This window comes from Equus quagga, chromosome 8 (assembly GCF_021613505.1).
Source record: "Equus quagga isolate Etosha38 chromosome 8, UCLA_HA_Equagga_1.0, whole genome shotgun sequence".
NCBI classification, from domain to species: domain Eukaryota; kingdom Metazoa; phylum Chordata; class Mammalia; order Perissodactyla; family Equidae; genus Equus; species Equus quagga.
In genome coordinates this window covers 110,205,839-110,220,498 of record NC_060274.1, presented here as the reverse complement: position 1 = coordinate 110,220,498, position 14,660 = coordinate 110,205,839, and the positions used below count along the sequence as shown (strand labels likewise).

General features: G+C 35.3%; 1 protein-coding gene across 9 annotated transcripts in view; it reads right to left on the bottom strand.

Moving 5' to 3' along the window:
- MKLN1 (muskelin 1) overlaps positions 1-14,660 on the bottom strand; it is a 320,604-nt gene that overhangs the window by 122,698 nt on the left and 183,246 nt on the right. For 8 of the 9 annotated variants that reach the window (XM_046670333.1, XM_046670335.1, XM_046670330.1 and 5 more), the window contains one exon: positions 9,964-10,033. In XM_046670333.1, the coding sequence (XP_046526289.1) occupies positions 9,964-10,033 (70 nt within the window). Of the gene's footprint in view, positions 1-8,332; positions 8,404-9,963; positions 10,034-14,660 lie in introns of those variants that run through there. The other variant, XM_046670337.1, reaches the window with a different exon arrangement.

The window sequence follows — 14,660 nt, the reverse complement described above, 5'->3', positions numbered from 1 at the left end:
AGAGATTGAAACAGTAATCAAAAGCATCCCAAAGAATAAAAGCCCAGGACCAGATGGCTCCCCTGGGGAATTCTACCAAACTTTCAGAAAGGATTTAATACCTATCCTTCTCAAGCTATTCCAAAAGATTAGGGAAGACGGAACGCTTCCTAACACATTCTATGAAGTCAACATCACTCTGATACTAAAGCCTGACAAGGACAACACAAAACAGTAAAACTACAGGCCAATATCGCTGATGAACATAGATGCAAAAATCCTCAACAAAATATTGGCAACCGGAATACAGCAATACATCAAAAAGATCATACATCACGATCAAGCAGGATTCATACCAGGGACATAGGGATGGTTCAACATCCACAAATCGATCAATGTGATACACTATATTAACAAAATGAGGAATAAAAACCACGTGATCATCTCAATAGACACAGAGAAAGCATCAGACAAGATCCAACATCCATTTACGATAAAAACTCTTAACAAAATGGGTATAGAAGGAAATTACCTCAACATAATAAAGGCCATATACAACAAACCCACAGCTAACATCACACTCAATGGGGAAAAACTGAACACCATCCCTCTGAGAACAGAAACAAGACAAGGATGCCCACTATCACCACTCTTGTTCAAGATAATAGTGGAGGTTTTGGCCAGAGCAATTAGGCAAGAGAAAGGAATAAAAGGAATCCAAATAGGGAGTGAAGAAGTGAAACACTCACTGTTTGCAGATAACATGATCTTATATATAGAAAACCCTACAGAACCCATCAGAAAACTATGAGAAATAATTAACAACTACAGTAAAGTTGCAGGGTACAAAGTCAACTTACAAAAATCAGTTGGATTTCTGTACTCTAATAATGAACTTACAGAAAGAGAACTCAAGAATACAATTCCATTTACAATCGTAACAAAAAGAATAAAGTACCTAGGAATAAATTTAACTAAGGAGGCGAAGGACTTAAACAATGAAAACCATAAGACATTATTGAAAGAAATAGATGATGACATAAAGAGATGGAAAGACATTCCATGCACGTGGATTGGAAGAATAAATATAGTTAAAATGTCCATACTACCCAAAGCAATCTACAGATTCAGTGCAATCCCAATCAGAATCCCAATGACATTCTTCACGGAAATAGAACAAAGAATCCTAAAATTCATATGGGGCAACCAAAGACACCGAATTGCTAAAGCAATCCTGAGAAAAAAGAACAAAGCTGGAAGCATCACAATCTCTAACTTCAAAATGTACTACAAAGTCATAGTGATCAAAGCAGCATGGTACTTGTACAAAAACAAACATATAGATCAATGGAACAGAACTGAAAGCCCAGAAATAACACTGCACATCTACAGACAGCTAATCTTCAACAAAGGTGCCAAGAACATACGATGGAGAAAAGACAGTCTCTTCAATAAATGGTGTTGGGAAAACTGGACAGCCACATACAAAAGAATGAAAGTAGACCATTATCTCACACCACACACAAAAATAAACTCAAATTGGATCAATGACTTGAAGATAAGTCCTGCAACCATAAAACTCCTGGAAGATAATATAGGTAGTACACTCTTTAACATCGAACATATAAAGGATCTTTTCGAATATCATGTCTTCTCAGACAAGGGAAACAAAAGAAAAAATAAACAAGAGGGAGTTCATCAGACTAAAGAGCTTCTGCAAGGCAAAAGAAACTAGGATCAAAACAACAAGCCAACCCACCAACTAGGAAAAAATATTTGTAAATCATATGTCTGACAAGGGGTTAATCTCCATAATATATAAGGAACTCACAGAACAATAAAAAAAAAAAAAACAGCCAGATAAAAGAATGGGCAGAGGAGATGAACAGACATTTTTCAAAGAAGGATATACAGGTGGCCAATAAACACATGAAAAGCTGTTCAACATCACTAATCACCAGGGAAATGCAAATTAAAACTAGACTAAGGGGCTGGCCCCATAGTCGAGTGATTAAGTTCCCATGCTCCGGTAGCCCAGGGTTTCGCCAGTTTGGATCCTGGGCGTGGACATGGCACCGCTCACTAGGCCATGCTGAGATGGCATCCCACATAGCACAACCAGAGGCACTCACAACCAGAATATACAACCATGTACCAGGGGATTGGGGGAGAAGGAAAAAAGAAAACTAGACTAAGATACCACCCTACGCTTGTTAAAATGGCTATAACCACTAAGACTAAAAATAACAAATATTGGAGAGGGTGTAGAGAAAAGGGAATCTCATACACTGCTGGCAGGAATGCAAACTGGTGCAGCCACTACGGAAAACAGTACGGAGAGTCCTCAAAAAACTAAAAACAGAAATACCATATGACCCAGCTATCCCACTACTTGGTATCTACCCAAACAACTTGAAATCAAAAATCCAAAGTAACAAATGTACCCCTGTTGTGTTCATTGCAGCACTATTCACAATAGCCAGGACATGGAAACAATCCAAGTGCCCATCAACTGATGACTGGATAAAGAAGATGTGGTATATATATATACAATGGAATACTACTCAGCCATAAAAAAAGACAAAATCATCCCATTTACACCAACATGAATGGACCGGGAGGGAATTATGCTAAGCGAAATAAGCTGGAGTGAGAAAGAGAAACACCAGATGATTTCACTCATACGTGGAATATGAACAAACACATGGACAAAGGAAACAGTTCAGTGGTTACCAGAGGAAGAGGGGTGGAAGGTGGGCACAGGGGCTGAAGGGGAGCACTTATGTAGCAACAGACAAGAAATAATGTACAACTGAAATTTCACAACGATGTAAACTATTATGAACTCAAATAAGAAAAAATAAAATAATCACTTTGGGTGAAATAAGTCAGGCAAAAAAATGCATATTGTATTTCTTCATTTATATAAATTCCTAGAAAATGCAAATGAATCTATAGTGAAAGAACAGTGGTTGCCTAGAGATGAAGGATGGAGGCAGGTGGGAGGGATTAAAAGGAGACATAGGAAACTTTTGGGATAACAGATGTTTAGTTTTTTTTTTTTTAAAGATTTTATTTTTTTCCTTTTTCTCCCCAAAGCCCCCCAGTACATAGTTGTATATTCTTCGTTGTGGGTCCTTCTAGTTGTGGCATGTGGGACGCAGCCTCAGCGTGGTTTGATGAGCAGTGCCATGTCCGCACCCAGGATTCGAACCAACGAAACACTGGGCCGCCTGCAGCGGAGTGCGCGAACTTAACCACTCGGTCACAGGGCCAGCCCCCAGATGTTTAGTATTTTAAGTGCGGTGGTATTTTCAAGGGTGAACACATATGTCAAAACTTATCAGAGGATGGCCCCACGGCCAAGAGGTTAAGTTCGCGTGCTCCACTTCAGCGGCCCGGGGGTTCACAAGTTCAGATCCGTGGCGCGGACCTACACACCGCTCATCAGGCCATGCTGTGGTGGCATTCCACAGAGAAGAACTAGAATGACCTACAACTAGGATATACAACTATGTACTGGGGCTTTGAGAGGAAAAAAAAAGAGGATGATTGACAACTCTCACCAAAAAAGCATACTTTAAAAAAAAAGTATCAAATTGCACACTAAAAATGTTAAGTTTATTGTATGTCAATTACATCTTAATAGCTGTTTAAAAAATAACAGAAGTTAGTGTTAAGAAAATGAATAAACAAGTCACAGACTGCGAGTAAATATTTTCTATACATAACTAACAAAGAATCCAGAATATATATAAACAACTACAACTTAGTAATAAAAAAGCAAACAACCCTATTTTTTTTAATGAGTCAAAGAATTCACAAAAAAGATAAATGAACAGCCAATAAGCAAATGGAAAAAAGTACTTAATATCATCAGTCATCAGGGAATTATAAATTTAAACCACTTCACACCAACAATAATCACTAAAATTAAAATGGGTGTCAATACCAAATGTTGGTGAGGCTGTGAAGCAACTAGCAGTCTGATAATTTCAAATAAAGTAATATATTTCTACCTTCTAATGCAGCAATTCTACTTCTAGACAGTTACCCAAAATAATCGAAAATATGTATTATTTTAAAAATCTTATAAAAGAATGTTTATATAAGCTTTACTCATAATCACCAAAAACTGAAACAATGCCAATGTCCATAAACAGGAGAATGGATAAACAAAGTGTGGTATATCCACAGAACAGAATGGTATTCTGTAATGAAAAGAAATGAAATATTGATGCATGCAACAACATGGATAAACAGCAAAAACACTCTGAGCATAACAAGCCATATACAAAACAGTATATATATACACACACACACTATATGACTCCATTTATATTAAATTTTAGAATTGACAAAACTAATCTATGGCAAAAGAAATCTAAAGCCTCTGGATGGAGGGTGAGAGTTAAGGATTCACTAGTGAGGGAGAGAAAGGATCTTTCTGAGGTGATGGAAACATTTTATAATCTTGATGGGGTGTGAATTATATTGGTGTATGCATTTTTCAAAATGGATACTGTACACTTAAGGTCCATGCATTTCACTATATGTAAATTATATTAATTAAAAATGTATTATACAATGCTCTTTTCACAAACTTGGACAAAATACAATAAGGAAACTTCATAAGTTTACTGGTATCCTGGTTTCACAGATAGAAATTACATTGAAATCCATATATTTTCTCTCTCTCTTTTTTTTTGCTGAGGAAGATTTGCCCTGAGCTAACACTGCTGCCAATCTTCCTCTTTTTGTATGTGAGCCACCACCACAGCATGGTCACTGACAGATGAGTGGCGTAGGACAGTGCCCAGGAACTGAACGTGGGCCATCAAAGCAGAGTGCATCAAACTTAACCACTAGGCCACCAGGGCTGGCCCAAACTGCATATATTTTCTATTTCCTTCCCCACTTGGCAAGTAACTCTTATTCCTATGATATTCTTGCCATGGTTCATCAGAGAGAGAACAACTTGAGTGTATTACAAAAGCTAAAACACACCCCCATGCATACACACCAATTATATTAAATAATCACTAAAGTTTCTTTGACCTGCTTAGATTATACAAAAGCAGAATGCTTGCTGTTTGTTAAACAACCTTGCCCTCTCTGGACCCAGAAAGCAAAGAATATTACCTAATGCCATACTTCTACTTAAATTATCTCGGAAGGAGCTTATAATTGTAGAAAAGTTATGATCTAATCTTTCTTAAAGCAATAATCAAGACATTTGTCACGCCTGTACATTTTAACAAACCCTAGCGTATTTGCCAGTCACCTTGAAAGACGTGGATAATTGTCCATGGCAGTTATTAATAACTCCTATAAAACATATTTGAGGAAGAATAACAGTGAAATTCTTATCTTAGAGTATTTATGGGGTTTTCATTCATGCTACTTTTACTCCCTACCAGTACAGATGATCCAGAATTAACAGCAATGTTTTCTCATTAGGTATCAAAATATCTGCTCCCTACCACAATGAAAATGGCTTTAAGTTTTTTCTGTTTATACATATTATAAATACTAATTGAAAATGAAAATCAAAAAAGAGATTAAAAATGTAGAACTTAAAAATCACCTGAATTTCATCATCCTGATATAACCACCACCACCATTTTGATGATAATTCAGTTTAACTCTCTATGCACACACTCACATAGACACATATTTTATGTGAGCAGAATATCATACATGTTGTTTTCTAATGGGAATAACTTTTAAAAATAATTGTTTTCTCTTTTTCCTCCTGCATCTCTTCTCTTAAATAACCAATGCCAACAACCAGATGTATATCCTTTCGAACCTTTATCTGGGCTCACTGCATCAAATACAAATATACATATGCACATACATACATATTGGTGAGGGAGGGAGAGTCATTATTCAGGTAACAATAGTAGGATCTTATTGTAGATGCTACTCTGCATCTTTTCTCATTTTACAGTGGAAATCCCTCCAAGTCAACTGGTATGAAACAAGTTCATTTTATTTAAATGGCTGACAATATTCTATGAAAAATATATTCTAGCATTCCCCTGTAGATAGATATTCCTTTTATTTCCTGAGCCAGAACCACCCAGCTGAGGCACTCTCAGATTCTTAACCCTCAGTAACAGTGTGAAATAATAAATGCTTGTTGTTTTTACCCTCTAAGTTTTGGGGTAATTTGTTACATAGCAATAGATGACTAATACAGTATTCAAGGCCAAAAGAAATATTAACAGTACCATTTATTAAGTAGTTAGGTCCAAGTATGTCCTGACAATTTAGTAGTCATTTGAAAAAATAACAGACATATATTAAAAGAAAAATATTTGTATTTCTACCTACCCTACTCATAACCCAACATGAGCTTTAAAGAGAAGTGTTTAGGGTTCATTCACTCTGGGGTGCCAGTCTCAAAACATGCTATATACATCCTAGCACCCGTGCATACACTTATAGTCCTTCCTCATTCTGGGAAAGGCAAGCAGTAGCTGTGAGGCTTCAAGTTTGATTTCCACTCCTCTCTAGATAAACTGTACCATTACCTTCCTTATCTGCTTAAACTGCATATACTAAACATAATTAAAATTTCTTACTGACAGAGGCAAGCACTGTGAGCATCAAACAGTATCCTAACAACAGTGACACCTTAGATCTGCGGAGTCTAATACATAGCCACTAGCCACCTGGGGCTATTTAATCCAACTTAATTAAAATTAAATAAAATTAACAATTGCATTCCTCATTTACACTAGCTTCATTTCAAGTGTTCAATAGTCAGCTGTGGCTAGCAGTCACCGTATCATACAGTGCAGATTACAGAATATTTTCATCACTAAAGAAAGCTTATTAGACGACACTATCCTAGAGGGTATTGAAATACTAAAAACCCCCTAAATGTCATACTTTTGTTTTTCTATTTGTTACTTAGATTTTTCTGTCTTCTCCCTCATGACACTTTGTCAGTTGTCAGCTTGCTGTTACTGTGCCTATCTTTTACAGCTATGCCCTGCCATGCACAAAGCTGCTTCCAGTTGCTAAAACCTGAAGAAATAATTAGAAGAAATAATTAACCAAATAGAATAACATTATATCCAAAGTAGATTCTAGGAAAGGCGCTTGGGATCTAAAATTTCATCACAATGATTTTGATTTTTCAGAGTCTTCTTGTCCTTTCTTTCTGATTCTCAGACCTGTGCAAGACATGGTAAACGAATTGTTAGTTACGGTACAGTCACTCCTCATTATTCATGGATTCCGTATTTGCAAATTCACCTATTTACTAAAACTTACTTGTGACACCAAAATCAATACTTGCAGTCATTCCCAGACACGTACAGAGCAGCAAAAAGTTTGAGTTGCCTGATGCACACTCTCTCAGCTGAGGTCAAACAAGGGACACCATGCCTTCTTGTTTTACCTCTTATATTATAAATAAGTTATCCTTTTCATGGTCTATGTGGTACCACATTTTTTATATTTCTGTGCTTTCTGCTGGTGATTTTGCTGTCTAAAATGGTCCCCAAGTATAGTGCTGAAGTGCTGTTTAGTGTTTCTAAATGCAAGAAGGCCATGTGCCTTATGGAGAAAATAGAGGTGTTAGCTAATCTTTGCTCAGGCATGACTTATAGTGCTATTGGCTATGAGTTCAATGCTAATGAATAAACAATACATATAAAATAAGTTGTCTTTAAACAGAAACACACACAAAACAAGGTTATTTACTGATTGGTTAACAAAAATGTTGTGACCAGACCCTCACTGGAACCTAACTAACTCTGTGAGTTACAGTGAAAGATCCACCAGACTGGCAAAATCTAAAAATCAACCACAGAGGTGATGAGGAGAATAAAATGCACAGCAACTTTCATATACTGCCAGTGAGACAATAAAGTCTACAGTCATTTTGTAAAACAGTTTGCAATACCAGATATAAGTTGAACATACATATAGCTTATGATCCAGTAATTCTATTCCAAGGTATATACCCTGAAGAAACTCTTATACATGTGTATCAGGATACAAGATACAAGAATGTTCATAGCACCCTGTTCATAATAGCAAAAAAATACAAAAGCCTATCAACTGTAAAATGGATAAATCCATTTTGGCATACTCATACAGTGAAATACTAAACAGCAGTGAAAATTAAACTACAATTATACTGAGCCACATTAACAAATACCATGTTAAGCAAAAAAAAAAAGAAAGTCATAGAAGATTTATAATGAGTGATTCAATCAGTATTATATTTATATAAAGTCAAAGCCAGACAAAACTTAAATCACAGGATATTTATAAATATATACATACATAATACTGTGAGAAAATGCTTAACAAAATATGAAATAATAGTTACTGGGGTGAAGATAGAGGATCAGACGTAAGATGGGGACCACAGGAGGCTTCAAAAGGTTGAGATTGTTTTCCATTTCTAAAGATGATTGATGAGGAAACAGGTATTTGTTTTATTATTTTTTATATTGTACAGTAGTACCCCCTTATCCACAAGGGGATAAGTTCCAAGACCCCCCCAGTGGATGCCTGAAACCACAGAGAGTACCAAACCCTAAATATACTGTGTTTTTTTCCTATACATACATATTCAAGGTGCAAGAGCAAACTAAGCACAAATTTCTTTTTCCTTCTTCACAATTTCACAGATAGAAGATTTGTTCTTACCACAGATCTTAGTCACCACAGCTATGATTTTTTTCTTTCCTTATTACATCTAAAACTTTCACCTTTTCACTTACAGGAAGCACTTTACAGCTTCTCTTTGGCATATCCGAATTGCCAGCATCACCATTCTTGCACTTTAGGGCCGTTATTAAGTGAAATGAGGGTTACTTGAACACAAGCACTGTGATACTGTGACAGTCAATCAATGTGAAAACCAAGAGGGCTACTAAATAACTAAGGGGCAGTAGGATACACAATGCAGATATGCTGGACAAAGGGATAATTCATGTCCTTGGCAGGATGGTGTGAGATTTCATCATGCTACTCAAAATGGTGTACAATTTAAAACTTACGGGTTATTTACTTCTAGAATTTTTCCATATAATATTTCTGGACTGCAGTTGACCATGGGTAACTGAAACCATGGAAAGCAAAACCGTGGATTAGGGGCAACTACTGTATACGTAAGTGGTGAATATATATTCTTTGGATGTATATTTTGCAATGAAACATTTACACACCAGGTGATCCAAAAAGGTATGCAAACAGTAAAAAACCAATATAAAAGTAAAAATAAGTACAGAGACTAGGTTTCCAAGAATCACACTAGAATAAAAAATAAAACTTTCTTTACCCACCTGCTTTACCTATCAGAGCATTCATTTTATGAAGGATAAGCGTTAATGCTGAAAGTGTATAACTGAAAAAATGATTTTTTAATTCAGATGACCTGAGACACAACTTGTCAAGAAAAGATTTTAGCTACTGGTCCTGACATCATCTAAATATATTACTTTAGTAAAATAACAAAATATATTAAGTTTATTTTCCCTAAAAGGCAGTCATTGAGTCACTGAGTCAAAGTTCAATTTACAAACATTTCCTTAAACATTTACAGAATGACTTGAAGTGCAGAAGTCACAAACTCTGCTCAGATCAGTACTCAGATAAGTTACTGCTTAGAACAGTAACAGCACCGTAACCAGTTCTTTTTAGTTAACATTTTCCTCAAAAGGTGTCAAAACATTTACTTTTGCATCATTAGTAATCCAGAGAAAATATAAAGTAGATTTTAAATGTTCTGGTAGACAAGTAAAAAGTCTACGTTTCATCAAATTCGACACTGCATTTGCCTATGAAATAAAAAATCTTCCAAAATTTGAACCAAAAAAGAACAAGAAATGAAAATTTACCTCACAATTTCAAAGACTGAATAAACTATTAACGGATTCCAGATAAGCAGTATCAATTAAGTGCCTATTTAAATTTTGACTTCTAAATGGTATCAGGCGCTATACACAATCTCACCTGGGGAGGATAGTTGCTCTCTGAAGACCACCTTGAAGATTGGTCATTTGGTTTATCCACTAAAATGTTCCTGAAATAAAGAAGAGGAAATTATAACAATTAATTTAAAGAATATATGAACATGAATAAACAAAAAGAGGAATAATCTAGCAGATGTTGAAACTATAAAGTTATATAATATCTGGAACTTGAACAAGAGAAAATGAAACAGAATAAGAAACACAGGAAATATCTAGTACATATAAGATTTTAAAATATGATAAAGGTAGCATTTCAAACAATTGAGAAAAGCAAGAAAAATATAGTTCTACTTCACACCAAGTGACAAAATGAATTATAAATGTATTTAGAAATTTAAGGTAAAAACAAAGCTATAAAATACCTAATAATAAAATAAAATAACATATGTATATAATACATCCAATTATATTATATTGTTATATATCACATATATATGTATTTTATATAACATTACATATATACATTCATATATAATTATATTATTATTAATAATAATAATTTATATATATATATATATAAAATCAAGCTTTGGATCAAGAAAGTTTTTTAAATTCAGCACCAAAAGCAGAACTGTGGGTGAAAAAAGGAACAGATATAAGTAACCTTGGAAGATGATGCTTTCACTGGAAACTCTAAAGGTAAAGACAAACGAAACCATACATAAACCCTGTACTTTATTTGATAAAGCTGTTTTTCATAGGGATATGGGTTAATTCTGAAACAATTTACATGTATACTGGGGTTGAACCATAAGTAAATGGATGGTAAATGGTGGAAGCCAAGCTTCTCAATTTGGAGTGGAAACTTACAGAAAATCAAGGGGAAGGAGGTTAGAATGAACCCAGTGGTACTGGACTAGAGTCAGAGCCATCAGTGTGAACTGATATTTAACTTAATATAGACATAGATAAATGGATTCAGAAGTAATTATAGAGATGTGTGTGTGCATTCACACACACACATAGTATTCCTAGCTGTGTTCACTAACGGACTAAAAGCAGTGACACTCCAGTAGCAATGAGCACACCCAGAACCCAGATCTTGGTTTCTACATACCACAGTCCAACAAAAGGAAACAGGGATTCTTGGGGAAGTAGCTGATTCTAGGGTTGGGGCAGGGAATTCAGAAGATAAGACTGGAGCATCTTGTAGTACTCAAAAAAACCACAGAAGAATAGCAGCATGTCAAAGGGACAGAGGAGCCAACATGAAAGAACTGAATGGCCAAAGCTGAAATAATTTAAACAAAATAAATAATGTAATATTAGATTATAACCCAAAGTATAAAATAAATATCCATGAGTCCATACTATAAAAGCCCCAGTCTAACTGTAATAAATATCAAACTCAAATTGAGGAACATTCAACAAAAAAATATGACCAGTACTCCTCAAAACTCTCAAAATAAAGAAAAACGAGACTGAAAGACTTGTCACAGACCAGTGACACATGACAACTACATGTGATGGTATCTTGGATGGGATCCTGGATCAGAAAGAGGACATTAATGGGAAAACTACTGAAATCCAAATAAAATGTGGAGTTTATGTAACAGTAATGTATCAGTGTTGGTATTTTAGTTGTGACAAATGTACCATGGTAATGCAATAGAAGAAATTAGGTGAGGGGCATATGGGAACTCTGTACTATCTCTGTAACTTTTCTGTAAGTCTAAAATCATTCTAAAATAAAAAGATATTTTTAAACAGTTAGATCTATACCTGGCACAGAGAAGGTACTTAATAAATGTCAAATAGATGTGTGAATGAATTATTTTTTAAAAAGCAGAACTATAAGGAAAAGAATTGCCTTTACATACACGTCTCACAAAGGTAAAACATCCATATATAAAATGACCTCAAACAAAATTAAAAGGCAAACAGCCAACTAGAAAAATAAAGGCAATGTAAAACATAAAAGGTTAATTGAAATTTGAATATTTAAAGAGCACTTAAACACAAATATTCCATATGAAATGGACAAAACCCAAATGTTCAAAATTAATAATAACCAAAAACTGGATATTAAAACAAAGATATATGTTATCCCTATAAAAGTGGGCCCACACCCTCAAAAACATGTTTTAATCATAACCTCAGTTGTTGGCCAGAGCTGGTAAAAGGGCACTCTCATATTTTGCTGGAGGAATGCACATTGATACAACTTTTCAAGAGAGAATTTTAATATAATACCTATCAAAAACATTTCAAATGTGCATATTAAGCAAAAATGATGATGATGACAACCAGGACAAGAGCAATGACAATGCTAGCATCTAACATTTCTGAGCTTTTATGACATTCCAGACACTGTTCTAAGTGCTTTCCATATATAAACTATTACCTTCAATGTACAGATTAAGAAACTGAGAGAGATAAGTTAATTTGCCTGAAAGTACACAACTAAAAAGTAAGGATATAAACCTTAGGCAATCTGACTCCAAAACCAACACTCTTCATCACCACATGAAAAAGCCTCAGAATTCTCCTACTTCTTGAAACTTAACCTAAAAAATGCTTACAATTCATATGACTAATAAAGAATTCATATCTAAAACATGTAAAATATTGTTTCTAATTGAGAATAAGATGAACAGTAAAATGGAGAATGAGGAGAATGCATGTCACTGAAGATCATTAAAACAGGCAGTAAACAAGAACAACAAAAATTTCTCTAAATCCAGCGCTGGCCCCATGGCTGAGTGGTTAAGTTCGTGTGCTCCACTTTGGCGCACCAGGTTTCAGGTGTTCGGATCCTGGGCGCTGACATGGCACCACTCCTCAGGCCATGCTGAGGTGGCGTCCCACATAGCACAACCAGAGGCACACACACCTAGAATATACAGCTATGTATTGGAGGGCTTTAGGGAGAAGAAGGAAAAAAAAAAAGGAAGATTGGCAACAGTTGTTAGCTCAGGCGCCAATCTTAAAAAAAAAACAAAAAAAGTTGCAAAATAAATACCTTAAAAAAAAATTTCTCTAAATCCCTGTGTATTGTTTGTGTCAGGGAAAACAAATTAACATAAGAAGATATCCTTTTTCAAATTTTAAATATATAGATTCTTCCCCCGAGCACTCTCAGAATCTATCTCATAAAAATAAAATCATCAGTACATAAGGATATATGAGCCTATTTAATCCAGCATTTTTTGTAGTAGCAGGGAAATGATTAGCCAAATTACAGAACATATATATCATGGAACATCATACTGCCATTATAAAGAATACTTCAGATCTAAACCAGCTAACTTGAACAAATTTCTGCAATGTGAGATATAAAGAAGCATATATGATTCTACTGTAAAAAAAAAAAAAACCAAACTATTATTGATATATATATTTGTATACAATTAAATTAACAAGCATATATGGTATGATCTAATTTGTACCAAATTATAGAGAACAAGCACAAATAATCCTAAAATGAAGCATAAGTACCATTAACGGATTTTACTTATTTTCTTATATTTGTCACATTGTTCAGATTTTTATAATAAACATTATTTATGTAAACAGTAAATTACTGTAAAAAATACTATGGTTGAGATGACAAACTTTCCATGTTTATGGCAAACTGACTACATTATCATCGGATGATCAAATCAGGCTCAACTTTTCCTTCTTTTTAAAGACATGGGAGGAGACAAAGAAGCAAGTAATACAGGCTGACTGCCTCTTAAAATTTTTGAGTGACACATCATCTCCCAAAACTTAAAGTCAACAGACTTACTTATTTTGTGTGTGTGAGGAGGACTGGTCCTGAGCTAACGTCTGCTGCCACTCTTCCTCTTTTTGCTTGAGGAAGATTGTCACTGGGCTAACACCTGTGCCAATCTTCCTCTATTTTATATGTGGGACATCACCACAGCATGGCTTGATGAGCAGTGTGCAGAGATGGAGCACACGAACTTAATCACTACGCCACCAGGCCGACCCCAACAGTAGATTATTTTTAATTCTCCCTCCTACATGTTCCTTCCATCAATCCATCTCCACTCTCTCCTGCAAGGCAAATGAAGAACTAGTTTCTAGCAGTGATATAAACACCAGCCCTTCATCAATGGGAACAGAGCCACTATGGTAGCATTCCATAAAACATGTTCTTTTTATTATCCTTCCTCATATACTTCCCAAAGACCTATAAAACCTACCATCACTACTGGTATAGCTTTTCCTTCTTCTAACTCTCAGGACTAAACAACAGACATTAACCTCTCATACCAAATATGTCAGTCACGACATCAGTTCACTATCTCCTGCTTCTAAAAGAAGAAATATCTCATTCACAGCCTCCACTGAAGGGGCAATCACAGGCAGTAGTGTTTTGTACCAGTCAGTTTCCCTTACAATTACCTCAGTGACAGCCGATCTAGGCTGGCTAGTGACCTATGGCAGGAGATGGGATGGGCCAGTATGAAAATAAAATTATAAAGACAAAAAACGTATAAGGAAACAGAACCAATGAAACACAAATGATTCACAGAGTAAGAATAAGAGATTGAACAGAAAGAATATCCAGTCAGTAGTAAGATAAGAATGTAGCAGACATAAAATAGAAAAGACTCCAGGGAACAACACAGAATAGAAACTGATGGCTTTTTAATTCCAGTTGCCTGAAGGCTCTGTTTCTGGCAACCAAAAGAATATCACCACAACACCCTTCTAGGTGTTCCATGA